Genomic DNA, 25,331 nt, shown 5'->3' with positions numbered 1-25,331 from the left:
CCCCCCTCCCCCATTATATTCCATCCATTACTTATCTCCGTCTTCTTCAAAACACAAACCATCAAATTTCCAATTCAAGAAAGGATGCAGATTGATCAAATTTCTCTGATTCATGCCATATAAATAATATTAAATGATGTCATATCACAATACCTTTTTTTCACCAATTAAACAGATGTTAGTATATATACATTCTTTGGAGCTTTCATTGTTTAAACCTATTTTCTTTACCCATTAATTACTTCTAATATCTAAGAATGCATTTTATCATTCTTTTTCTCTTCAAACGCCAGTTCACTTAGGCTTTTAAGGTGTTTTCATTCAAAAACCGAATAACAGGCAAAATACCACTTTATCAGATTATTGCTCTATTTGCTACTATATATGTATCTTGCCATTTTTGACGCTCCGGAAACGGAGTAATACGAGCGGATGACCATGACTTTAGTCAACAATTAGCTAATTCTTGTCTCTAATACTTCGGCTCCGAAAGATTGGATACTATACAGATCAACAAAAATATTAAAAGAACATAATCTGTTCATCAATAGAGGTTTCTTTTCTTTTTAAACAAGTGACAAATTTAGCTTATTAGAGGTTGATGGAATGAAAAAGGAAGAAAGAAGCTACAATTAGCAACTTGACAACCTTGTTTGTCCAGTTATGCGTGTTCACGCCTAAACCTGTGGGAATAAAACTAAAAAAGGAAAGTCAAAGACACGATTTTTTGAAAAGATTTGCGGCTAATTAGGATACGACTTATTTGAAACTATCATTGCTGGAAGAATTTCTTTAGGACAATAGTTTTAATTCCTTAAGTTTTTTTGTTTAATTAGAAATCTACCTTTTCTAGTTCTAATAGAATTAAGTAACTAGTAAATATAAATAGGTGATGTGGTTCATCATATTGACATTTTTGCACTTTTTCTTCTCTATGGTGTTTTTTTTTTAATAGAATTATCTCTTTTTCTTTTATATGTTCTCCCATTAGCATGCTAGGCTAGTTCTTTTATTTTTAATTAAAGATATGATGAATTATTGATTTTATTATGTTGTAATATCTACTTTCATTCATATGGGTATTTGTGTTGTTCTCGATGCTCTCACAAATAATCTGATTTATGAATGATAAGTACTATTATTCATTGTTAAAAATATTTGCCTAGCCAATTGAACTTGCAAATCCGTAATTATTTATTTAGTTCAACAATTAGTGGTAACACAACATATTTATCATGTCGTAGTGGTTGATTATGTTATACGGAACAATCCAACTTAAATAAATACTCATAGAAATTTATTGGTTATAATTGAGTCTTTCTAGTTCTTAATGTTATTGGTAAATTAAATCTTAAAAACATTTTCAAAATTATTTAATGAGTAGGGGATTAGTCAATGGACGTTCCTTGACTACGACAAAGTAAAAAAAATTGACGTTATTAAGTTGTACCAATTACTATAATCAATTTATCTATTATGAATGATTGTCATCTTTACCTTTATAATCAACTGTGGAATTGAACATAATTCTGTCTTTAACTAGAAATCTTTTTTCTCATATTTGTCTCTTCTTTATTTTGGTTTCTAGATTTAAACTTTAAACAAACTCCCTCTTTCTTTTTTTTTTACTTCTACTCTTAAAAGAATTACAATTTGAAATCAAGTTATGTGAATTCTACCCTACTCACTACTTTCACAAGTTTTTAATAGGATAATATTCTAGTAAATTTGACACTCATCTAACAACAACCACCAAAAAAAAAAACCAAAGCAAACAATGAGAAAAGAATACAAGAAACCAGAGACCAAAAATATCACCAGATGAGCGCACGCAACCAAACGATTTCCAGGTTACCAAAACAAAACAGATTATGCATACAGAGATTTTAATGCAACCATCTTTCAGTGAATATAGCAAGTCTAGTGTAAATTCCTGAATGCATCTACTATTTCATATATTTAACAATACAGGTGACGAAAATCCAACTATCCTATCCCATCCATTCCTCCACCTGCGGTGCTGCAGGGATGGTGAAACAGCAAGCTCACTCGGATAGCAGATGTCAACGTATTGTGTCCACCAAATAGACCACTTTGCAGCATTTGTTGAAGAGAAAACAAAATTGCACTTATTATCATAGCCAGTCCATATAGAAGACCCCCTCGTATGAACCAAGCCATGCACCGAAACTATGGTCCTGCCAGTAACATCTGTGATCTTGGCCATCTTTTGTCAATTCCAAAAGCCCTATGTATGAGTTACCAACAATTACTTTCGAATGATGACATGGAAATAACTCAGGAAATCAGTATGCATATATTTGACAAAAGCAGCTAATACCTCCAACCCTTGGCCAGCACACAGCTGAGGGAATTGAATTCATAAATCTATCCTTGAAGAGCAGTTCACCAGACTTGATATTCCAGAGACGAATATAGAAGTCCTCTCCACCTGACAACTGCAGATTGTCAGTATCAGTTGAATCATCATAAAGACACTTGTGTGAATCTTGATCGTGTTCACCTGACATGACAACTTTCTCTGATGGGTCAATTCCAATTTCTATTCGAGTATGAGAATTTACATTGCCTTCGTAAGATTGAACTGGGCCTCTCTGGGTCAGACGATGATCATAGAGCTTGATCTGGATAGCCAGAAATCAAGAAAATTTACTATTACTTGGGCAAGTAATTGAAATGCAAAAAAATTTAAACATAGAAGATTACAATGGAAGTGCAAGCAGTATTTAATTAAATAAAGAGTATAGATCAACTTTTTTCAAACAAATGCTTCATTTTAAAATATTAAGTGAGATCATATCTTCAGGGAAATAATTCTAAAAGAATGTCATACCATAATTTAAATCAATAAGGAATTAAAAAATATTATATTTGAAGGTAACGTCCATTTGATATTTGGGATAACTAAGGTGATGCCCCCGTAAAAAAACATCAATATATAGAAACCACCCATTCCTTGCCAAATTTTAACTGTCAGTTAAGATTTCTCAAAGAAATTAATTTCCAACTAACATAACTTTTATGATTAAACTTAAGCCCTCTTACTTCATCCTGAGAATTATGAATTTGAAAATTATTATTTAGTTATGGAAACCAAATATTTTAATATATAAAATTTAATTTACATTTCTTATCGAATTGAAAAGACATTGAAATGTAGGAGACTCGCTCATTCTTTTTGGGTGAAAACTTTATGAATAGTGACAACTAATTATTTTTTAAGAAAAAAATTATACCTTTCTTTTCCATGAGGCAATGGTATCACGGTTTCAAAAATGTTCTTTTATTGACCAAATAGCACTAGTGTACATGACTTCGCCAAAAATCGAAACTTTTCGGAAGGTGAATACCACAACTCAAAATCTTAGAGGATGTGGATAGAAATAACTTCCTAATCATATAAATGGACATTTATTCATGTGAATATTTCACTAGTGCCAATACAACCATAAAATTGTAAAGCACTTACCGATCCATCCATAGAGCTAGCCACGAAGTACTGATCCCAAAGCTTAAGTGATGCCAAACTACAGTTGAAGGAAAATGTGAGTTGAGTCCAACAACAATGTTGAATAACAAAAATAAATGAACACCTCATGCAAAAGCACAAAAGGAAGCAGAATCAATGAGTTGAAAACCAACTAACCAGCAAATAGAGGAAGGCATTGATACTGCTGAAGAGCTATGCCCGCCCCTTTTTATCTGCAAAAATATTAGACCAAGAGTTATTTGCTATATTTTCAATGTTTTCATATATTTCATAGCTCTCTACTGAAAACTGTAAGATACTACTTTTTATTTAAATAAATAAATAGAAAATAATTGGGGGGGGGGGGGGGGAAGAGTTCAGAAAGGGTATTTTTTTACTAAAAGTACCATAATTCTTCATAACTCTGAACATTTCTGTTACCCAAAATCCTGTTTGCTAAACATTATCCAACATCGCCTTTTGATAAGAGATATCAACAAAACCTTCTAGAAAACTACTAAGCACACTTATCACAAGGTTGGCAAACATAGAACACTTTTTAGTCGAATAATGTCACCAGACTCAGCAACACCACAAGCAACTTTCACACCTTTCCATTTCAATATTGACAAACTTTTGTCTGGAAATGATAACATACATAGCAGGTTAGAGAGTTATGATAAAGAGATGAGGGAATGAAAGAATAGTTCAAGTAATTAAAATATGCTCTGTTGTATTTAATATTGATGACAGAGATATGATTTTCAGGCAGGTGGTTCACACAGACTAACCCAACATTTCGAATGTTGTAACCAAGCACCTGGGAAGGTCACAGTATGGTACAGGTTTACACACATTATTAAGTATAAGAAGAATGGATTCTCACTTGTCTTTGGCGAGTATCAATAGTCATGATTGCTCCATTTCTCAGCCCACAAATTATGGAAGTCCCCTGAAACAATAAAAGGACATAGCCTAAACGGTAAATACACAACAGAGTACTACATCATTGAGATAGTGTCCTACATAGGGGAGCACAAGAGGTAAATTAAAAATGAGATCGAAAAGAATACTTTTCTCTACTCAGGAACCAGATAGAAGCCCAGTTATTATGAAAAAAGTATGACATTCCCTCCTTTAAAACCGTAGAGATGATTATGCATATAAACATGATACATGTCCTCTGAGATTGTGCCAAACAAAGAATATAGAAAGCAAGGAGATTACTAGTAGCCTTTAGGTGAGACTCATAATTCAGCAATAATCTGATAAAAATTGTCTACTTCTCTGAATAAGTTAATAAGGTCAAGTTTGCTGCCAGACTCCAGCTTGCATGTGAAGGAGTGTGTTTTTTTTTTTATAGCAAGTATATCGATATGACTCATCTCTATTAACTTTTAAGCATTTAACTGATCACATATGATGATCATGAACATGTATGATAAATATAAGGGATAATTACACCGTTCTTCCCTGAGGTTTGGTATAATTACACATACACCCCTGTAGTTTGGTCAGAAAATATTTGTTTGACCTACAAAAAGTCAATATTAAGTCAATCGACGTAAATATGATCCATTCAGTTTGTTGCTAATATCAGCAAATTTCATGAATTTCACCTAACGAAGGAATCTATTTGTTGGAAGGAAACAAATGTCAAGGATAATAGAGGTAATTTCCCAAACCAAACGGGGTTGTACGCGTAATTACACCAAAACCGGAGGGCGTCGTAATTATCCTAATATAAAGTACAGAATCTATCTAAAGCAGATACAGTACAAATAAACACAAATTGGACATCTTCTCAGAATTAGGAAATTATTCTCTTAAATATTACATAGAGAATATGATACAGGTCTTTTAGGCATGTTAGAACTGAGGTCAACGGACATGCCAGAACTTATTCCATACACTGAAATACAACTTCACACAGCAATTTTCTTGAACTCACAGACTGATCAAGCTGCACAGACAACACATCACTTTTAGAATGAAGCACCCATGACGATACTCTAGTTTCCATATTGAGCAGCACAACTCCTCTATTTGTTCCTACACCAATAATAGCAATTATAAAGAAAGTTTACAGCATATAGAATCACTAAAATACATATCTCACACTAAAGGAAACTATCACATGTTGGATTTGGGGGGGGCGGGGGGGTTCAAAAATGGTTTTTGGAGATTTTGTTTCCGAATATGATTAGGTTTTTCTTGAAGATGGTCAAAAATTATTAAAAATGGCTGAAAATGTGTTTAGTATTATCTTTTACGGAGACAAAAGTTTCTGTAGATCCAACAAATCATACCTTTTTACTCGATGTTCTTATTTTGTGTGTAATTTTCAGTTATCTCGTGGGATATAACTATATAAATGTAGGGTTTCATAGGGTTTTGAATAGGCCAAACTTAGATGAATTTCAAAATCATTTCAAACTTATGAAGCTAAACATTTTGGACCATTTTGGACCCTTTTAAAGATGGCCTGAACTGTGTATAAGCTTGACCACTTCTATGGAAACAGTTAAGAGCAGTCCAAAATTGCAGAGCAAAAGGTGCATCAAATGCAAATGCTGAAACAAAAACATCAAAAGTGACTTTTCAAGCACATCAGGCCATGAAATTTCTGTTCGCTCCTCACACTAGCATTGAGCAAGGACAAACATGAAAGTTTTCATTCTATTGAAAATTTAGGTGGCATAACATGGGGCATTATAAAATGGATACTTTTCTATCTTGCAATTGTAGTCCATGAAAAGTTAGAGATTACGCGATTAGGGATATCATACAAAATTTTTGCAGAGAAAATTCATTATTGGCTGATGATCTGAAGAATAATAAAGATAAAAGAACTTGCCAATCGCAGCATGCTTCCCTTCAGGGTCGCAGTCGGCTGTCCAAAGTGTCTGTTTAAATGCAGCAACCTCATGAAACCGATCCCTAGCTATGGGAACACTAGCGTCAAAATCAAGTGGTTTGGTGAAGTCCAAAAGGTAGACAGATCCAGGAGCACTGTCAGACCCCAGCGTTGTTATCCTGTTTCTTATGTTAAAGTTTCAGAACTTAACTGAATGAAAGTTCAGCAAATAAGGATACTAAGTAACATGAAAATGCTTCAAACTAAATAACACAGCATAAATCGTACAAGCCCGATCCTCTCTGCCAAAAGATCCACTCAATGATGGAAATGTCCCAAATATGAAATACCTTTAGTATTTCTATGCATTTTAACAAGAGCATCATGCAAAGTCCGTATGGAAAATCACCATACAACGGGTGAAAGTACTTGTTTAACCAAAACAAACATAAGAAAAGTTTTTCTTTTAAAAGCTGATATGCATTTAAAAGCATAAGACATGTTACGTAATAAGCAAAACAAAAGTTTGAAAAAGGATACAAAAAATAATTTGACATGGCATCATTAGCTGGTAGAGGACTCTTCCTCGACACCTTTATACAAGATACATCAGATGCCATATATGTCGTCGCTCCATAAGAACTCCCGAGTTCTCTTAATAACTTCTTTTCCCTGGGTTTTTGATGTACATTGAGTGGCCATACATGATCTACCTTGTAGTTTTGCATTGGGTCTACTTCTTGCCGAGTCTTTCCAACTTGAAAGAGACTAAATATACCAAAGCTCAGAATTAGAAAGAATACGTAATATAAAGATAGACAGAAAGTATTGTCTAGCAAAAGATATACAGATATTGAGTCACTACTGAACTAATAAAACTAAAGGCTAGAGCTTCTAGCTTCTTTCTCTATCCCCATAAAAAGAGCAAAGAATTCTGTTATGTGGGAGCTTTTCTAACATAACTACTAAAATGATTCATGTAGCAGCATATGTCCTGTTTATGTACTTTGGCATATGGTAGATGTAAACTCATAATGCTCTTGATTACTGGTCTACTTCTCAACATAATGAAGCAATAGGAACATGATGAAGAACCAGCACTTGTTTTTTCTTTTTTTTTTTTTTTCCTTTTAAAGAAAGAATTCATAAAGATAAACACCCAGGAAATGAGAATAAAGCAAGTGGATTGCATGAACATTTGACATCATAAGTTGAAGCAATGATCAATGTAAAAATTAAATACTTAACCAACAAAAGTAATCATTTCCATGATGAGACTAATTTCCTAAATGAAAGTCCTGGAAAACAATTCAATGCACGTGATGAAAACTGAAAGTAAAGCTGACAAATGAACTTACCACAGTAACCCATTCACACCACCACTCAACAATATATCTCTTTCCTCTAAACCATGTCGCGTGGTTATGTCAGCAACCACATGTTCCAATGCAATATTGGCCATCTTTTTGGTCCCTCTATATTTCCATATCTGCAATTTTTCTTTGCAAAATAAGCAATAAAGTGAATTCCTGAATTCAATTTTGCTTTGTGATAATAGTTACTTTGGGTAATGAAAACAGGACACACCCTTTTAGGTGATCAAAGGCTGAATAGAGTGCAGAATAGGATATGTTAAGGTAGCAGTCTAATAATATATGTAATAGATGAAAAGTTGAACCAATATCCAGCAAAATAACTAGCTTTTGTGGACAACCGAACTGAAGAAACAGATGACTAAAGAGAAGGTACACAGTGACAGGATATGACATAAGTTACTGTTAGACCTGCAGCCTCTCTAAAGACAGACAGTTGTTTCTACACTTAATGCTTCTTCTGGGCAGAGAAAAGTGATTTTACATTCTTCATTCAAAAATTAGTGGACTGCTTGAACCTTTCATAGTCCTGACTACAAAAGGAATTTGTCACTTTTAAGTGACAATGGACCTTATTATTTAACAAAAGACACATACTACATAAAATAAATAGAATTAACAAAAAAGAAAAAAATAAAGTATTGGAAGTATATTAAATTAGAAAAATTACATCGATGCAAGAGGACAAAAGCCGATAGAAAAGGCTAACAGAAAACAAAATAATTCCCATTTCAAATCATCACAATTTTCTCATACTGCAACAATATCCATATAATTCTTTCAATTAAAAGAAATATAATAACAATAACTGAATCTGGGGTCTTAAACCAATTTAACTTGCAGTGAGCATGAATTGATACAGAGACAAAATAGGTGAATCCAAAGATTTATGGGGAAAAGGTTGTCATAAGTTGGCTGTGCAAATGCTGAGCTCCGTGTAATTTGATGTAAAGAGTTATGAAATGGAAAATAAGAAAAAAGGAGAAAGCAACTCTTACTGAAGGTTGCGATGCATGTCTCTTTTCGTATTCAGCTCGAAAGCTCAATTTCCTTTTGCGGGAAGATATCACATTACCAAACAACTCCCGAGCCTGAAGCAGCTCTTGCTGTCTTATTCTTATGCTTTGATATAAGCCATCATCCTGAAATAAATGTGAAAATTTACGGAGTCCTATGAGAATTACTAGTGACATCATCATTTAATACAACAATTAGGAATACCAAGAAGTGGGTTATGATAGTTGCAATTATAACATGCTTTCATACAACAGTGGATATTATACAGGACAGGGTAAAAGGTAAGGTATGTAGCAGCACGTCTTGATTGTGAAAATAGAACAGGCAATTGCATCCTCACCTCAAGGATACAAAATCATAAACCCAGTAGTTTAGTCAACGAAATTTATAAAATAAAATATTGATGAGAAAATGATGAAAAATAATTATCAGAAACCTAACATCTAGAGTTATTATAGCTTCAAATTAAAAAACGTGACCATCTTAAACAGCAGAACAAGTCCACAAAATCCAAAATAAAATCAGGAAGGACGTTCGTACTTAGAAAAAATTTAGAAAAATAAATATTCATAGAAAAAATGGAAATTTAATATTTCAGAGTATACACATGTTGAGATTCTAAGAATAGATATTAAAAACTAATATGGGAAGGCACCCTAGGGTTCTTCCTTAACAGTAGTAGTGGGTGTGAATGTGAAACAGGTACCTGTTTGGGGTGTGAGGGCGACGGTATTGAAAGAGGTCTAAGAGAAGAACCCGGAACAGGCCCTTTGTACGGAAAGTACCTATTCTTCTCTGCGTCATAATAAAATCCTGGGAGATCTGCCAACCAAAATCACAAAAACAACCGTTAAAGATAGCGCCTACAATCGGAGTAAAGAATAATACAGAGTTGAGAGAGAGAGAGAGAGACCTTTGGGCATAGTTGAACTTTGGGGGACAACACACTGAAGAGTGAAGAATTGCTGTTTCCTTTATGGTATAAATTGCGCGACGGCAAAGCAAAATCGAAGGGAGGGATCGCTGCAAATTCGGTGGTTTGAAAAGCAAACATGCCAGCCAACGGTCGGCGCTGCCTTTGTTATAAGTTTGGTGCTTATGCCAGAGCAATTTTTGTGAAGCCAGGAAAAGATTAGGTTATTGGACATATTTGCCCTTTGGCTGGCAAGCAAAGCCCAATTTTAAGTCGAATTAGGGTTTGGCGTGGGGCGAAGTCCAGGTGGTCAACTCCCTAAATTAGATCAGGCTTTGCTACTGCCTCAACCCTCTAAAACACTAATGAAATTCAGCAATTAATTATCTTGAAATTTCCTATAAAGTGGATATATATGTAAATTAGTCAATGGCAATACATTTTTAATTAGGGTAATTAATTAACACAAGGGACTGGGGAAAGACGTACGTACATTAATTGGGGGGAAAAAAAAATGAAGCTATTGCTCTAACATTCCCAACCAAGTAACTGGTCATCCATAGAATTGATGAAGCTACAAGTAGTGTAAACTGGAGGAGCCATCAACCCACAATCCACAAACTCATAATCAAAGTTACTACTCCCATCAATTAATGTATTCCCTGCTGCTTCATCATATTCATGTTCATGGCCTGACTTCATCATTAGTTGATCATCCTGCTCATGGTTAATTACTTTGTACACTTGCCCTTCATACATGTGCTGCTGCTCCTCTGCTTGATGTTGGGCTTGCGACATTTCATGATGTTCTTCTGATTGATGCTCCAATATTGGCAATATTCCAGTAGTGGCGGGTGAAGCCCAATTAATGCAGTTGTCATCATTCAGGACAGGGGTTGAAGATAAAAACAATGTTGGATTGGGACTAGTTTCCATTGAAGTAGTAGAAGCTGTGCGTGCAAACTCCAAGGCAGCTGCAGAAAGCATGGAGTTGCGATGGCCGCAACTGCTTATGAAGCTGGATTGGTTTTGGTCATCTACTGCAGGCATGTGATGATGGTGAGGGGAATCAGGATATTGTTGATTGTTATAAATGGGATTGGGCAGGATGAGCAGTGTTGAAGAATTACTAGTAGTTGTTGTACCCACAGTGAAAGTGTGTTGGGGGGTTGAAGAATTCATGAGTTTAGTGGAGTTAGAATTGGAAGTTGGGCGAGAGGGGCGATGAGTAGTAGAATTAGAAGAAAGGAGATTGTGAGTGTTGGGGTCCAAGCCTTGAGCAATGAGCTTTTTCTTGATGCAAGAATTCCAGAAATTCTTGACTTCATTGTCAGTCCTGCCGGGTAAGTGCTTGGCTATTTGAGCCCAGCGGTTGCCTAAAATCCTGTGAACATCGATGATTGTTCTTTCCTCTTGCTCCGTAAAGGAACCCCTCTTGAGGTCTGGCCTCAGATAGTTTATCCACCTCAATCTACAACTCTTTCCACACCTTTGCAAGCCTGCAGCAGCATCAAGATAATTGTAAAACTAGCAACAGTAGGACGTAGGCACGAACGCGTTAACTAATAAGGAACATATATATATATATATATATTGATTGGTGCAGGCACCTGCTAGTTTAGGAACAGAACTCCAGCAGCCATGGCCGTGGGTAGTAATATGTCTGATAAGCTTGTCGTCCTCTTCGGGAGACCACAGTCCCCTCTTAACTTTCTGTTTGCTGCAGCAGTGGTGGCCCATTAATTAATTCTTACAAGGCTGCTAGCTGCCACCACCCATCACAGGCCACTTTGCTAATTCAGCTACTATCTATTTATATTAATCATGCATGTTCCTTGTTCCTTAAAATTTACTTGCTCCAGAAAGAAAATAAAACAAAAAAGTAATCCCAATCATAATCATGGTTAGAAAAAGTAGAAGACTTGGGTTTTCTCCAACAAAATTAAGCAGCTGTTTCCCCTAGTCTTAGAAATGCTTATATATACGATACATAGATACATGCATGATATGTTTATTGATGAAGTGTACGAAATTGTATAATTAATTAATTAATAAAGAAGCTGGGATCATGAGTAATTAATTAATTAAAAGATGATGCAGAGGAAGAAAATTAAGGAAGTAGTAGTAGTAGTAGTTATGGTTTGATTTGCATATGGGGGGGGGGGGGGGGGGGGCAGGTGTGATTGAGTGCTGCTTTTAGTAGCGCAGCTTCTCTAATTAATATTTATATTTAAGAAAGCTTGTGGTTTTGGTTGTGTGATGAGCTTCATCATTTCCACCACATTTCTTATACTCCAAAACATACACAGCTACTCAGCTACCTATTTCATTTCATCATCAACTCTCTGTCCACTGCACTACGTAGCACTACTCATCACACAAACACATAAAAACACTTTTTCTTCTCCTTAATTTATATTATATCCACAAACATTAATTGTAGACTCCAACAAGAAAAGCTATTCATTTAACCAAAAATACCTTAACCATATAAAGGGGAAACCATATATTTATATACTACCCTCCCTTTTGCCCTTCATCCACCTAAATCAATTAATTACTATCAACTGTTATTAATTACACACGCACACACATATATATGACGATTAGAATTATAATTAATTTAGAATAAATATATATCACCACTTTACGTCCCCTTCCATCCATTTTCTCTCATCATAACTTGCACTAATTTTTACAAATACTCTAGCTTATAATTTGACTAATTAATTAATTATATATATATATATGTATATATGTTAGTGTGCATGAACTATTTTGATATATCTATACTAATATATTAAAAAAAGATTTTTTCCTCACACAAACAACGATTATGATATCGCAATATTAATTTTATCGTTATATCAACAGTAGAGGAGCAAGCGGACAATATCAAACTGATCATAAACGTGTTATATTAATTAATGTAGGTAGCTAGTTAATATGAAGATATTAAGTAATGAAAGACAAGGAATATGAATGAATAGCAAAAGTGATGATGGAGTTGAATACATAGATGAATAGGGCAGTAGTCTTCTGGCGAGGGTATGATGGGGAAATTAAAGCGTAAGAATGATGATGAAATGGGGCATTTAGGGAAAGACCAAATGATTTTAAGCAGAAACCCCCTCATCATCATCATCATCATCTTCCTCATTTCAAATTCAACAATCTTCCAACTCTCTCTCCCACCGACGGATCTTTTTGATTGTTGAGTAATGAGAGTGATGGTGGTGCAGAAATTAAATGAATAATAATGGATGATGGAGTGTGGTGTGGTAATGATGTTTGGGCTTCGTTTTCTGTCTCAATTTTCTCTTTTAATTTCATCATTTTGTTTCTTTCTTTCTTTGTTTCTGTTGGAGAAAATCACGTAAAAAAGCAGTCTGCCGCCTCATTTCTATAAGCCCATGCTGCCCTTACTATGACCACAACACTTTTTCCTAAATTTATGTTGAGATTGATTTCAATCAACCATCATTCCTAATTCCTACTCCTTCATTTCTTCAAATCCATTTATTTACATCTATATATATCGTCATACTGATGCAACCAATATTAATCATCACATTTCCAATTTTAATTTAATTTGTGTGTGACACTTACAAAATTTGTTGTCACACTGCAAAGTCAAAGGTTTTTTAAGAAAAATTTTAAGATCAACAACAATAAAATCTGCAAAATAAAAGTTAGTACTCCAATACTTAAATTAGTAACAGTTCACTGAAGAAATAAAAAGAAAATTTGAATCAAAATGAGAATAATAGTAAAATATGATATGAGAGTGATAAATATTCGGGTGAAGTGCAAAATATAGACTAAAAACAATCTAAAAGTAAAGAGAGAAATGAAAGAATAAGTGAGAGTTTGATAATAAGTGTTGATGTTACTAAATGACTGCACAAAGCCTCTATTTATAGGTTTGTATAGTGCAAGATAAGTGGGTTGTTATGGAGAGTCATACGCCATTTGAAAGCCCTTTGAACTAACTAACTAAATAAACAAACCGTGCACAATTTGGACTTTATTTAATTGAGATACATTAGATTGACTATGTCTTGTCAGGTCTACCTAAAAGTATTTGTGGATTCCTAGTTCATTTGCCATCAATCTACGAGAGCCATCATTTAGGATGACGTATCCTGATGTGTTGACAAATTATATAACATGCTAATCCAACTACATGATGACATGTTGTGTTGGAATAAACTTATTTCTTGAACTTACCAACTTAATAATACAAAAAATAAGTTTGTGGACTAACTTCTCTGTTGATGGTTCAACAGGGTTGTTATACGTTATTGTAAATTTAATTCATAAAAGATTTAGGAAGCATCAGTTTGATTGATTACATAAATCTAAGTTGGACCAAATTAGGTAGGGGAAAAGATGTAATTAGTTATAATATTTGTTATTTACTAATATTGGCATTTGCCGACAATTTGTAATTATCTCTCTCCTCCCAAATCCCAACTTATACTTTGATTTGGAAATTAGAAAAAGGAAGCTAACAATTATATTTTGGCATAAAGGCATAAGGTGTTGATTGAATGATTGAGAATGATGATGAGGACCCTCTCCCCCTCCGCTTAATATTTGCCTTTTTTCACTACATAATCGAAATAACGAGCTAAGTAACTCTATACAAAAAAGAAAAAGATAAGGGGAAAGAGAATCCCCAACGGAGTCCCTATACTGCTAAGCGACTCTCCATACCTTTAATTTCTTGATATATTCATACTGCTCCAACTACAAATCTCATCATGCACCTTACTATAATACAAATATCTTGACACTTAGCTCTTTCGTTATTTCTTCAAATCCAAATCTCTTAATATATTAATTACTTGGACATGTATAATTAATTATTCACAACTTCTCACGTTAATAATTAACCACATTATAATTTATTTAATTAATGTTACACTTATTATGAGGACTGAGGAGGTTACTCATCTTACACCAACACCACCACAATATGTATATTCAGACAACTAATTTTAATCTTGGTGTCAATTATATAAATATATATATATGTGCATGCTACGTATACTTTTAATTTCTCATCTCACTCATTACGTATACTTTTAATTTCTCATCTTATCTCACTCATCACCATTTATTAATTAAAACTTTTCAAATCTACGTACGACGTCGTTGCCCCATGTTAAGAACAAAGTGGTTAGAATTGTGCACATGCTCAATTCATCTCTCAACTTTGAATCACTGCACACTTCAAACATTATATAGTGAAATTATATTTACATCTTCTCACCTATTATTTTTTTATATGAATTATTTTTATTTTTTTTAAAAATTATAAAAATTACTTCTAATAATTATTAAAATTTAAAAATGTCCTTGTTGACAGAGTTAATTATCAAAAAATAAAAGGGGTGTCAAATTAATATTTATGGGAATGAATAACATGATCATGTATATTTTTTATTATTTATATTCAATTAATATATTAATAAAATTAATTACTAAATTATAAGTGTAAATTAAAAAATTATCAATATAATTATTCTAAATATATATACTACACAAAATTTGATCCAGCCAGGTCTAAATCCAAAATATCAAAATAAAATTAAAATACCTGCTCCGTTAACCCGGTTATGACTTCAAAATTTGGGGCGGTGGGATCTAACCCGGGTGGACCCATTGCATCTATTATGGACGAACGTGAACCCGGATCCCTATCTCTGCCGGGAGAAGCATTTGATTTTTAGGTTTTTTGATACATAACAGATCAATCAGAATGTGTTTTGGGTTAATGGAAGAGTGATAGAGGAGAGGAGACGAAAGGAGCCACTCTCAGTCTCATGCTATGCTCACAAAAATCACTACTCCCCCTATCTCGCTTGCAGCAGCCCTTGTTAAACAAACACTTCCCCCTGATTTTTGCTTCTTCAATCATCATTCATGGAATTCTCTGTTCAGAGCCCACTTCAATTCCTGGGCTTTCTCCATACGGAAAGCCTCCTCCACTTCACCTCTCAAGGCCCTCCAACTCTACTCCCGGATGCAACGCCAGGCTGTGCCTTTCGATACCTTCTCTATCCTCTTCGCCCTTAAATCCTGCACCAATTTGCCCCACAACATCACCATCGTACGTCACATCCACGCCCACCTTCTCAAACTCGGCTTCTCTACTCACGTTTACGTCGCCACTTCTCTCCTTTGCGCGTATGCCCTGAGCCTCTTTGACGACGCCTGTATCCTGTTCGACGAAATGCCCCTACGAAACACAGTCACTTGGAACATTATGATCTCGGCATATTCACGACAAGGAAATGTGACAACTGCTCGCATTTTTTTTGACAGGATGCCCGTGCGAGACGTCGCGTCGTGGTCTGCCATTATCGCTGCTTATATGGACAATTCTCTCTGGGACCAAGGGTTGTCACTTTTTCGAGAAATGATAATGTGTAGAAATGTCGAGAATCAGTGCCTAAAGCCCGATCAACTAACCTTAGGCTCAATTTTAGCAGGGTGCGGCCGAATTGGTTCAGCTGGATTAGTGTTTGGAAAATCCATACATGCCTACGCCATTAAGAATGAATGGCAATTGAATGTGGAGTTAGGCACTTGTTTACTTGACATGTATGCAAAATGCGGGGTTCTAAAGAGTGCATGCTTGATATTCAACATGATGAAGGGTAACAATGTGGTGGCCTGGACGGCTTTAATTTGTGGTGCTGCACAATGTGGCTATGGCCTAGAGGCGCTGAGGATCTTTGAGAAGATGAGAGAAGCGGGAGTGAAGCCCAATGAGTTGACATTCACAGGAATACTTACTGCCTGTGTGCAAGCGGGTTTGGTGGATGAGGGCCGCAGATACTTTAGAATGCTTGAACAGAGTGGGCTGAGGCCAAGAATTCAGCACTATGGCTGCATGGTTGATTTGTTTGGTAAGACAGGATTGCTGGGGGAAGCATATGAGATTATTAACACGATGCCCTTTGAGCCTAATGTGGTAATTTGGGGTTCATTCTTGTCATCTTGTAAGTTGCACAAGCAGTATCAAATGGTCGAGAAGGTGATTCATAAGGTGATGAGGATGGTGAGGCCAGAGGCTGACGGAGGGGTTTACTCACTTATCTCTGATTTGTATGTATTAAGTGGCAAATGGAGCGAGGCAGAGAGATTGAGAAACTTGATGCTCGGCCAAAATGTGAGAAAGGTTAGGGGATCTAGTTTCATCAGGAGTGGAGTAATGTGAAGAATGGAACATCCTTCCGCTTTTTCTTTGCCTAAGCTTTCGGGTTAATCTCTTAAAAGGTTCCGGAAAGTTCAGGTGGCACTGGATGCAGTTGTCCACAGATGGATTACTACCATTACACAGTGAAATACCAAAGACTGATTGGCACCTGAAACACACAAATTGAAGGATATAGCTTTGCAGTGGCATAAAATAAACGACATGATGCGGGCAGACAGTTCCCCACAAACAAGCTGTGTAATAATTCCCCAGACTATGTCATTGGTCCAACTTATATATTTCTTGAAACGGTTTCATGGTAATGGGGAGATCTCGGAATCTCGTTATGATCCGGGGTAGCTATTATCTTTTTGGAAGCAATAAGCACGAGTTTAAGCCTTTAAGGTGATAACAGAAATTTTTAAACATCTCATTCATGAAGGAATGTTGCCTCAATATCCTGGGCCGCCAATAGCCGAGTAAAACATGCCCGACTAAGCCAATATAAATCAAAAGATGAAGATTTCATTGTCGAATATATGATCTCTTGCTCTCCGAATAACCAAATGCCAACACTCCAACGACACGTCCCCGCTGGACTACAAAAAATTAAACTGATATGTAACACTCCAAACAATTTCTTAGGTCTTATGTTATTCAGAAAGGTCAACTTTTCCTTCCAAATAGATGAGCATCTGGGAAGAGTACAGCAAAAAGATGTCAAATTAGAACAAAAAGGGTTGTAATCAATCTAAAAAAAGAGAATTCAAAACCTAAGGGTATAGGAGATGCCAAGTTCAGCATTTCAAAGATCAGAGAAACTTCTTCCAATGTCAAAATTCCTGAAGTCCATGATATTGGGCGCCCAAGAAACAGAAAGCTGGAATTCTCATCCATGGCAACCATAGAGTTATGCAGAAAATGTGACAGCCAGGTTCTCGTTTTGCCCATCTGATCCGCACTTGAGGAATCCACAAGTATTTTGCCTTTCACATTGCAAAAAAAACAAGTAGCTTCAACATACTCAAATCCAAAAGAATCCTGCCATGATTTACGTGTTCCTCTGCTTTCAATACATTGCAACAGAATAGATCAGTCAATTTCATTTCCTCTTCTTCATAGCAGCCTGCTAAGAGACTTAATGAGCAGTTTCAAGTTCTTTCTTGTGGCTTCATCCCCAGTAAATCCTAATATATCAGAGCTTATACTCTGCAAGTGTTGATTAAGACAAGAGGATACAGAATTTAGCAACAACAAAAGTAATAATAATTAGAAGGATAACAACCATTTGAACGATCAGAATCAAGGCAGATGCCTGGGCAGCGAGTACCTCAATGTTCTTCAGCGTAAAAATGAGTGTATAGATAGACTTTTGAATTAATTCTGTGTTTTCTGGAGTCAAAATTGACGACTGAACCCTTCTGCATGGTTCACAAATAACTCACCATGAGTCAATTACCATACAATATACAAAGTATGCAAAACCACAACATCTTACATGATGAAAGCTCAATTCTACACCAAATTACATATTTAACCTTTGTAAGCAGTTAAACACTCTAGCAAATTGACCATAAGTAAATTAAGGAACTGTATAAATGCTAATCAACTGGGTATGTGGACAGCATATCCAGGATACTTCTTGGAAAGCAGTAAAAAAAGAAACACATTGAATTGTTACATCTATTATTTCCTAAATGTAAGGAAATGCTGAAGAAACATCTAGTGTTGGAATCGATACATCTCGAGTATTTGTAAGCTATTTTAACCTTTAAGAAATTGTTCCAAGTCAGCATCAAATTGACAGGAGCACCGCTCCATAAATATCCAAGGCTATCCTGGGAAACTTTGATTGGAAGTGGTTAAAAGTGGTGGGGGCCGACTGAATTTGGTTGAAAATGAGCTTGGCGGGCTAACGAGTGGGAACTAGGAGATCGCAAAGTTGGTCTAGGGGCGGGACAAGGTGTGGCCGGAGGTGTGGAATGAGGGATGAAGATTGCTCTTAGTTGAATAGATGCAAATAATTCAATTAAGGTTTTATTCAGTAAGTTCTGTACCAGCAGAATGATCAATGATTAGTGAGTACTACATAAACAACCTACTCCAAGGGGCTCATGGTGTGCAACCAGGTACCTTCAACAGTTGCACGTATTCCACATTCAGTCGGACACAATATGATACTGCTGTCCTTAAGAGACTACAAATTACAAAGTCTTATCTTTTCACCCTAACAATCTCCAAAATAAGAAAGAAAAGCAAGTTTCTCACGGGAATTGGGAAACGATATGTATCATAGTTTACTAGCCAACTTCCAGTATCTTCCCCAAAATTTCTTAATTATGTAGATTGTAGACTCCTTTAAATTATATACCAGTAAGATAGAAATTAAGTTTTCTAAATATTATTGTGAAACTTAGAACTTTATTTTTGGGTGTGTGTGTGTGTGTGTCTGTTGTTTATGCCAAACTTGCAAAAGATTTTAACAAGAATGAACACATGAACCATGAATGTACTTGCACTGAGGATTTTTGTCATTAAAGTTTGCAACCAAGCTGAAGAATACAGTTACCTCATTTCCTCGGAAGCTTGTGTAAGGCTTCTTGTTAGATTCTCAACTTCCTTCAGTAAACCACTATCATGAACTTCAGCCAGCAAAGGTTCTACATCTGCAGCCATAGCTCTAATCTGGGAAATCACTACATCAGAGACAGAGTTTTACATGAGAATACATTCAATGCTATGACACCATGGTGAATGCATTTAACTACTACAAGGCGATTCCCCATATTTTACTCTAATTTGCTACTGCTGGCAGCAGAATAGGAAGGATGTAAAGCACTATCAACATTCATCTGACAATAACTATTACAAAACCATCACTCGAGGCAAGCAACTGAACCATAGTTTTGATATCCGTGAGAGAAAACCTAACCTCAAGAAAGTCCAAAAGATGAAAACCCAGAAGGTGCCAAAGGGACTTTTGGTACCTGCCAAAAGTCCAAATGCTACCTATACCACCCCATTCAATAGATGACAGCCATTTCACAATATCTAGTGTCTAACTTCCAAACTAATCTCGGACAGCAACGTACTGCCCAAAAGGAAAAAGACAGTACTGATGAATAACCAGTAAACATCAATTTAAGCTAACTACAAAGGTGCAGTTTCATTTAGATACATGACAGCTCATTCAAAAAAATAATAATAAACTAGTAAAAAGGATGAACTTCCACCAGTAATGATAGCTTAATAGGTCTATACTAAATTTTATCTCAGACTTGCTATATATACAAGCAACAAGCCATAAGCTCAGGCCAAGTGAAAAAGATAGAAATGAAAATCTGGAGATGGTAGCCAAGATGTCAATCAAAGACAGAACACCAGAACCTAAAAGAGAAAAAGGCCCAGGAGAACCTAAAAATACAGTCTCTCTGCTATGATGATCACTTGTAAATAAGTACACAAACATATACTTTAAGTACAGTTGTAAAAAATAAACTACCATACAGCACAAGTATGATATTGGATATACAAATGAGATGTACTGTCTATAGAGTCCATTTTCATTGTAAACATGATCCTTATGGAGGGTAGATGATGGAATAATATTTAAATTTGCAGATGTCCTATTAAATATAGATAAAATAACATAAATTCATGACTCAGGGTACACCATCAGTTCAACTAAAACAAGCTAATATGGGAAAAGCACATATAAAAAGTACTACAGAGCACACCTTTGCAAGCAGCGGTCGAGCCTCTTCAATAACAGTGGCAACCCGTTCAGCCACTGTATAAGCATTTGTAACACCAATTTCTTCAACTTCACGACCGATGCGAGTAAATATTCCAACCAATGCATCCAAACTCACCCCTTGGTGCCCCTTTATCTTTTGTCTGTCACAAACGATTAAACCCTCTTTAACACAACCTGCATGAAGAGGCCCAACTGAAGGTGCTGGAATGGGATCTCTTGGTGTAATATCAATGAGAGTTTCCATGAGAAGACCAGACTGATTGACTTCAATCAATGAATTCCGTGGTATTATAACTTTATCATCTTCAATCTACAAAACAAGATGAATAAAATTAATTTATATAGTCAGAATGCACTGAAGCCACCAATCACAGAATGTTTGAAAGTTCTTTCAATGCCTCGCCCTCACCTCAACAACAGCCTCAATATTCCTCAATGAGGGATTCACACGAACCACATTCCCAACGTTTACTCCTCTAATCCTAACAGGTGTTCCAGTGCAAATACCACTAGCCTGATCAAACTCAAAAACAGCCAAATATTTCCTGAACTTTGATCTCAATTGGAATCCCCTCAACCAAGCCAAGCTAAGTGCCAATAGAAGTGTCCCTGAAACAAGAAACAAGCCGACCCCACCCTCCCATATGCTTTTCCTACCGAATCCAAAATCAGTCAAGGGTCTCATAGTCTGTTTCCAAATCATACGAGGGACGTCTAAAACCACAGAGAGTGGACTCTTAAACTCAGAAGATGATGCATTCTGCTGGGAGTGACCGGCATCAGCAGATGAAGTGGAGTTGACAAAAAACGGTTTCCTCTTATGCCTGAGAGGAGTTGCCAGACATGGCAAGAAATTTAATGTACCATTCGCTCCAGTAGGAGAGCGCAACATCGAGGGGCTCGTTGAAGCAAAAAGCAATGAATTCCCTTGCATATCTCTTTCACACCTATGTTGAAAATTAGGTGTCGATGTATCGTTCACGAAGAAGAGTTCCCAGCAGCGATAGGATACAGGATAATCTCGTTGATCTTTGACATGGGTGGTGAAAACTACAAAGTTGTAGAGACGAAGAACCCACATAATCCAAAAAGCAAGAATGGTTATGAGAACATAGAAACCGCAATTAAGCATTAAAATGAAATACATAATGAATATCTTGGAAAAGAAATCAAAAACAGACATAGCGGATGCTGGAGATATCACTCTTTGAAAATGTATTTACGCAAAATTGAAGGAGAATACCGTCCGTGTGGGTCGCAAGCTCTTCCAAGAACACAAACCCTAGCCCTGCGCCAGGCAAGAGAGAGTGAGGGAGAGGTTTCTCAGCTTCAGCGTCTCCAGATCGAGTGATGGTGGGCTGGGCCGCAGTGGATAGATTGTGGTTTGGAATCCGGATTTCCAATAGATTCCGGGTCGCCCTGGCTCCATGGTGAAAATTTGAAGTCGCACGAGGCTTGTCCTCACATGCGTTTTTCAGGTTAGAATTTTATGGGTATGGTATTATTTATATTTACAATTAATATTTTTACATATGTGGAACTGAAACTATACAATTAAATAATTCAATTCAATTTATTATTTTTTTACAAAAACTCATTAATTTAAAGTCGCATGAAATACTAAGATCATTGAAAGTGTTTTTTTTTTTTAGAAAATAATTTTATGTACTTAACTACACGTATAATAGTATATGAGGGTAATATATAAAATATTTATAATATATTAGAACTATGTTCAAGCAATATCTTATATTTCAATTTTATATCATCATAAAAGTGGTGTTTCAAAATCTATTTAAAAGTAAGCATAATCAATAACTTAGTAGCTTTTTATTATTTTTTATAAATTATTATTTAATATATATATATGTATAATACATTTGAATTGTAATATCAATCTATAATTTTGTTACAAATTCAGAATATTGATATATATATATATTGGGAGTATATATTTGTACCAAAATTATATGAAAATACTTGATAATTTTATGTATATGTTATATATGTTTATTAATTATGTTACCAGTAAATTAATATTTATTATATATTAATTATTAATATTTTAGATTATGTAATAGTTGAAGAAAACTAAAAATATTGTTTAATTAGATGCAAAATAATGGGTGGTTGTGAATTTAACATAAGTAATAAAAGGGTTGGATTAATGGGGAAGGCTTATTGGTTTGGCGAAGGGGAAGAGAAGCATCAAAAGCAAATATAATATTTGAGAGGAGAGATGGATGTCTACTCAATTTTTGCCATTGAGGGAAGAAGGGTTTTTTATGGCTGGCTGTCCTCACTCCTCTTGGTTAAAGAAGACTATTATGGATGGAGTTATAAACTATATATTTCCCCTCCCCTCAAAAGTTTCTCATGCATTTCTTTATAAAACAGTAGGTGCGTGTAGTGTAACTTTCAACTTTTTGTTTTGCTTTCAGATTTCCCCCAAAACACATGTCCTTTAATTAGTAGGTGTAAATGGATATGGATCACATGATTCTCGACATTTATGATTCATCTTTCAACTAATACTCCTTTCTTTTTAGAATAAAATACAATTCTGTAAAATCAAATACCAACAATCCACATTTTGAGCAGTGGATAAGTGTCGACAGTATGATAACTACTTGGATACTAAATTCTATTTTCAAAGAAATTGTAGGGGCACTTATGTATGCAAAGTCCTCTACGAGCCTATGCCTGGATCTTGAACAACGATATGGTGAATGTAATGGGCCACAACTGTATCAACTACAAAGAGAAATATGTTCTATGATGCAAGAAAACTTATCTCTTTCCACATAGTTTACAAACATGAAAAGAATCTGGGGTGAAATGGCGGAATTAAAGCCAACACCACAATGCACTTGCAATGAGCACACATGTAGCGCTTGGAGCCAGTTGCAAAATCAGTAGCCTTCATACAACTTATGCAGTTTCTTATGGGACTCAATGACGCCTTTGATAGTGTAAGACATTAGCTCCTTGTTATGGATCTTGCTCCCACAGTTAACAAGGATTATTCCATGATATAAAGTGTAGAGAAACAGAGACGAGTGCATTTGAAACTTGCTGACAACACTGAAAACATAGTCTACATGTCGGGGGGGCTCAAGGTTTGGCAAGAAGAGATATGGGAATGATAAGCGCACATTGCACTGCACACACTACGACAGAACAGGGCACATCAAGGACATTTGCTTCAAGCTTCACGAGACCCCTGACTGGTATAAGGAACTTGCAGATAAAAGGAAAAGGGACATGGGAATAGCTATTCACTGTGGGAACAACCTCTAAGCCGGAGAACTAATTGCAATCTAACACAAAGGAAGAACTACTACACGAATTGATCAGACTTATAAGGACTACTATCCAACCTGAGGCGCAAGGAAATTTAGCTCGTGTGGATGATTTTACAAGTATGAAGGTTGTCTTTACCAGTTCTGGAAATAACATTTTTTCTTCCTGGATTTTGGACATGAGAGCAACTAATCATATGTGTGGTAGCACCTACTCTCTCAATGATCTCACAGTCCTTTCTCATCCTACACTCATTCATCTAGCTGATGGTTCAACTCATTCTGTTACACACACTGGCATAGTCACGTTACATAAAAACTTCACTCTAACAGATGTGTTACTAGTTCCCTCCTTCAAGTACAACCTCCTATCAGTGCCTAAACTTTGCTCCTCATTGTCTATTGAAGTATTGTTTCACAGATCTCATTGTATGTTTCAGGACCGAAGACTAAGCAGGTTATAGCAGTGGGCAATCAAGTTGGAAACTTATACTTCATGGACAATTCCTCTTTTAGCTCTGTTGTTATAGATTCATATGTCAATAAACATTTTCTTTGTCTTACCTCACATGATTGTAATAATTCTTTGTGGCACAAGAGGCTAGGACATTCCAGATATCAAAACTACAATCTCTTCACATAATCTAGATTATGAGATTTGTCCCATGACCAAACAACCTTTTCCTTCCAATACCAACAACCCCACCACTGCATTTGAGCTCTTACACACTGATCTATGGAGTCCGTATCATTTAAGTTCTTTAACTGGGTGCAATTATTTCCTCACAAGTGTGGATGACTTCAGCTGAGCCACATGGACCTTTTTACTTAGACACAAATCTTAGGTTCATCAAACTTTAGCAAATTTTCTTGCTATGATTAAAACTCAATTTCACACCTCAATCAAATACAATGTCACTCTTTATTTCAGTCCTCTGGTATAATTCATCAAACGTTTCCCTTATACCCTACAACAAAATGGGGTTGTCGAACGTAAACACAAACATGTCCTAGAGGTGGCTAGGGCCTTATTGTTTCAAGCTAATTTACCTAAGAAATTCTAGGGTGAATCCATTCTAACAGCTACCTACCCCATCAATAGGCTACCCACATTTGTCCTTTAATGGAAGTATTCTTTTGAGATACTCTACGATAAATCTCTTGGCCTCACCAACCTTAAAATCTTTGGTTGCCTTTGTTTTGCAACGAATATCTTACCCCTCAAACAGAAGTTTGAAAAGAGAGCCTCAAAATGTATCTTCCTGGGCTACTGTTCATCCAAAAAGGCGTACAAAGTTTATGACATGGACACACATGCTTATTTGCCTCTAGGGATGTGATTTTTCGTGAACACTCTTTCCCTTACGGTTCTGCTCCTTCTCCCTCTACACCTGTATGTTTACCTCTTCTTG

At 35.8% G+C, this 25,331-nt stretch overlaps 4 protein-coding genes across 5 annotated transcripts; 1 reads left to right on the top strand and 3 right to left on the bottom strand.

Moving 5' to 3' along the window:
* Positions 1-1,822: 1,822 nt before the first annotated feature.
* LOC105175917 (Transducin/WD40 repeat-like superfamily protein) lies at positions 1,823-9,894 on the bottom strand. 2 transcript variants are annotated; one of them, XR_848941.3, is made up of 13 exons: positions 9,651-9,894; positions 9,444-9,559; positions 8,719-8,862; positions 7,706-7,836; positions 6,888-7,115; positions 6,348-6,526; positions 5,442-5,542; positions 4,377-4,442; positions 3,668-3,723; positions 3,491-3,548; positions 2,525-2,645; positions 2,342-2,459; positions 1,823-2,248 (listed from the first exon to the last, which is right to left on the bottom strand). XR_848941.3 is itself a non-coding variant. In XM_011098563.3 (13 exons), the coding sequence occupies exons 1-13, from the start codon at positions 9,658-9,660 to the stop codon at positions 2,136-2,138; spliced, it is 1,434 nt and encodes a 477-aa protein (XP_011096865.1). In that variant the 5' UTR covers positions 9,661-9,883; the 3' UTR covers positions 1,823-2,135. The 2 variants fall into 2 exon arrangements, 1 of the variants encoding a protein (XP_011096865.1); XM_011098563.3 differs by having other exon boundaries at positions 2,342-2,452; positions 9,651-9,883.
* A 196-nt stretch (positions 9,895-10,090) lies between these two features.
* On the bottom strand, positions 10,091-11,674 carry LOC105175958 (uncharacterized). Its single transcript, XM_011098602.3, has 2 exons — positions 11,261-11,674; positions 10,091-11,149 (listed from the first exon to the last, which is right to left on the bottom strand). The coding sequence occupies exons 1-2, from the start codon at positions 11,388-11,390 to the stop codon at positions 10,179-10,181; spliced, it is 1,101 nt and encodes a 366-aa protein (XP_011096904.1). The 5' UTR covers positions 11,391-11,674; the 3' UTR covers positions 10,091-10,178.
* A 3,603-nt stretch (positions 11,675-15,277) lies between these two features.
* LOC105175914 (pentatricopeptide repeat-containing protein At5g66520-like) lies at positions 15,278-17,207 on the top strand. Its single transcript, XM_011098560.3, has one exon. The coding sequence runs from the start codon at positions 15,487-15,489 to the stop codon at positions 16,879-16,881; it is 1,395 nt and encodes a 464-aa protein (XP_011096862.1). The 5' UTR covers positions 15,278-15,486; the 3' UTR covers positions 16,882-17,207.
* Positions 17,208-17,480: 273 nt separating this feature from the next.
* ABCI15 (trigalactosyldiacylglycerol2) lies at positions 17,481-22,020 on the bottom strand. The gene is made up of 6 exons (XM_011098561.3): positions 21,861-22,020; positions 21,027-21,667; positions 20,598-20,927; positions 19,430-19,545; positions 18,191-18,281; positions 17,481-18,069 (listed from the first exon to the last, which is right to left on the bottom strand). The coding sequence occupies exons 2-6, from the start codon at positions 21,549-21,551 to the stop codon at positions 17,977-17,979; spliced, it is 1,155 nt and encodes a 384-aa protein (XP_011096863.1). The 5' UTR covers positions 21,552-21,667; positions 21,861-22,020; the 3' UTR covers positions 17,481-17,976.
* Between the last annotated feature and the right edge of the window lie 3,311 nt (positions 22,021-25,331).

Source organism: Sesamum indicum, linkage group LG12, assembly GCF_026168435.1.
Source record: "Sesamum indicum cultivar Baizhima isolate 11 linkage group LG12, ASM2616843v1, whole genome shotgun sequence".
Lineage (NCBI taxonomy): Eukaryota > Viridiplantae > Streptophyta > Magnoliopsida > Lamiales > Pedaliaceae > Sesamum > Sesamum indicum.
Note: the sequence above shows the minus strand (reverse complement) of the source record. Positions and strands in the feature narration are given on the sequence as shown.

Excerpts from the sequence above, each read along its gene's own strand:
- LOC105175914 (XM_011098560.3), top strand. The coding sequence starts at position 15,487 with ATGCTCACAAAAATCACTACTCCCCCTATCTCGCTTGCAGCAGCCCTT.
- LOC105175958 (XM_011098602.3), bottom strand. The coding sequence starts at position 11,390 with ATGGGCCACCACTGCTGCAGCAAACAGAAAGTTAAGAGGGGACTGTGG. Across the intron at positions 11,150-11,260 it reads TTCTGTTCCTAAACTAGCAG|GCTTGCAAAGGTGTGGAAAG; the intron begins GTGCCTGCACCA and ends ATGCTGCTGCAG.
- ABCI15 (XM_011098561.3), bottom strand. The coding sequence starts at position 21,551 with ATGCAAGGGAATTCATTGCTTTTTGCTTCAACGAGCCCCTCGATGTTG. Across the intron at positions 20,928-21,026 it reads ATATTGAGGCTGTTGTTGAG|ATTGAAGATGATAAAGTTAT; the intron begins GTGAGGGCGAGG and ends CTTGTTTTGTAG. Across the intron at positions 19,546-20,597 it reads CTCGACCGCTGCTTGCAAAG|ATTAGAGCTATGGCTGCAGA; the intron begins GTGTGCTCTGTA and ends GTGATTTCCCAG.
- LOC105175917 (XM_011098563.3), bottom strand. Across the intron at positions 7,837-8,718 it reads GACATGCATCGCAACCTTCA|ATATGGAAATATAGAGGGAC; the intron begins GTAAGAGTTGCT and ends GAAAAATTGCAG. Across the intron at positions 2,453-2,524 it reads AGAGAAAGTTGTCATGTCAG|GTGGAGAGGACTTCTATATT; the intron begins GTGAACACGATC and ends TGCAGTTGTCAG.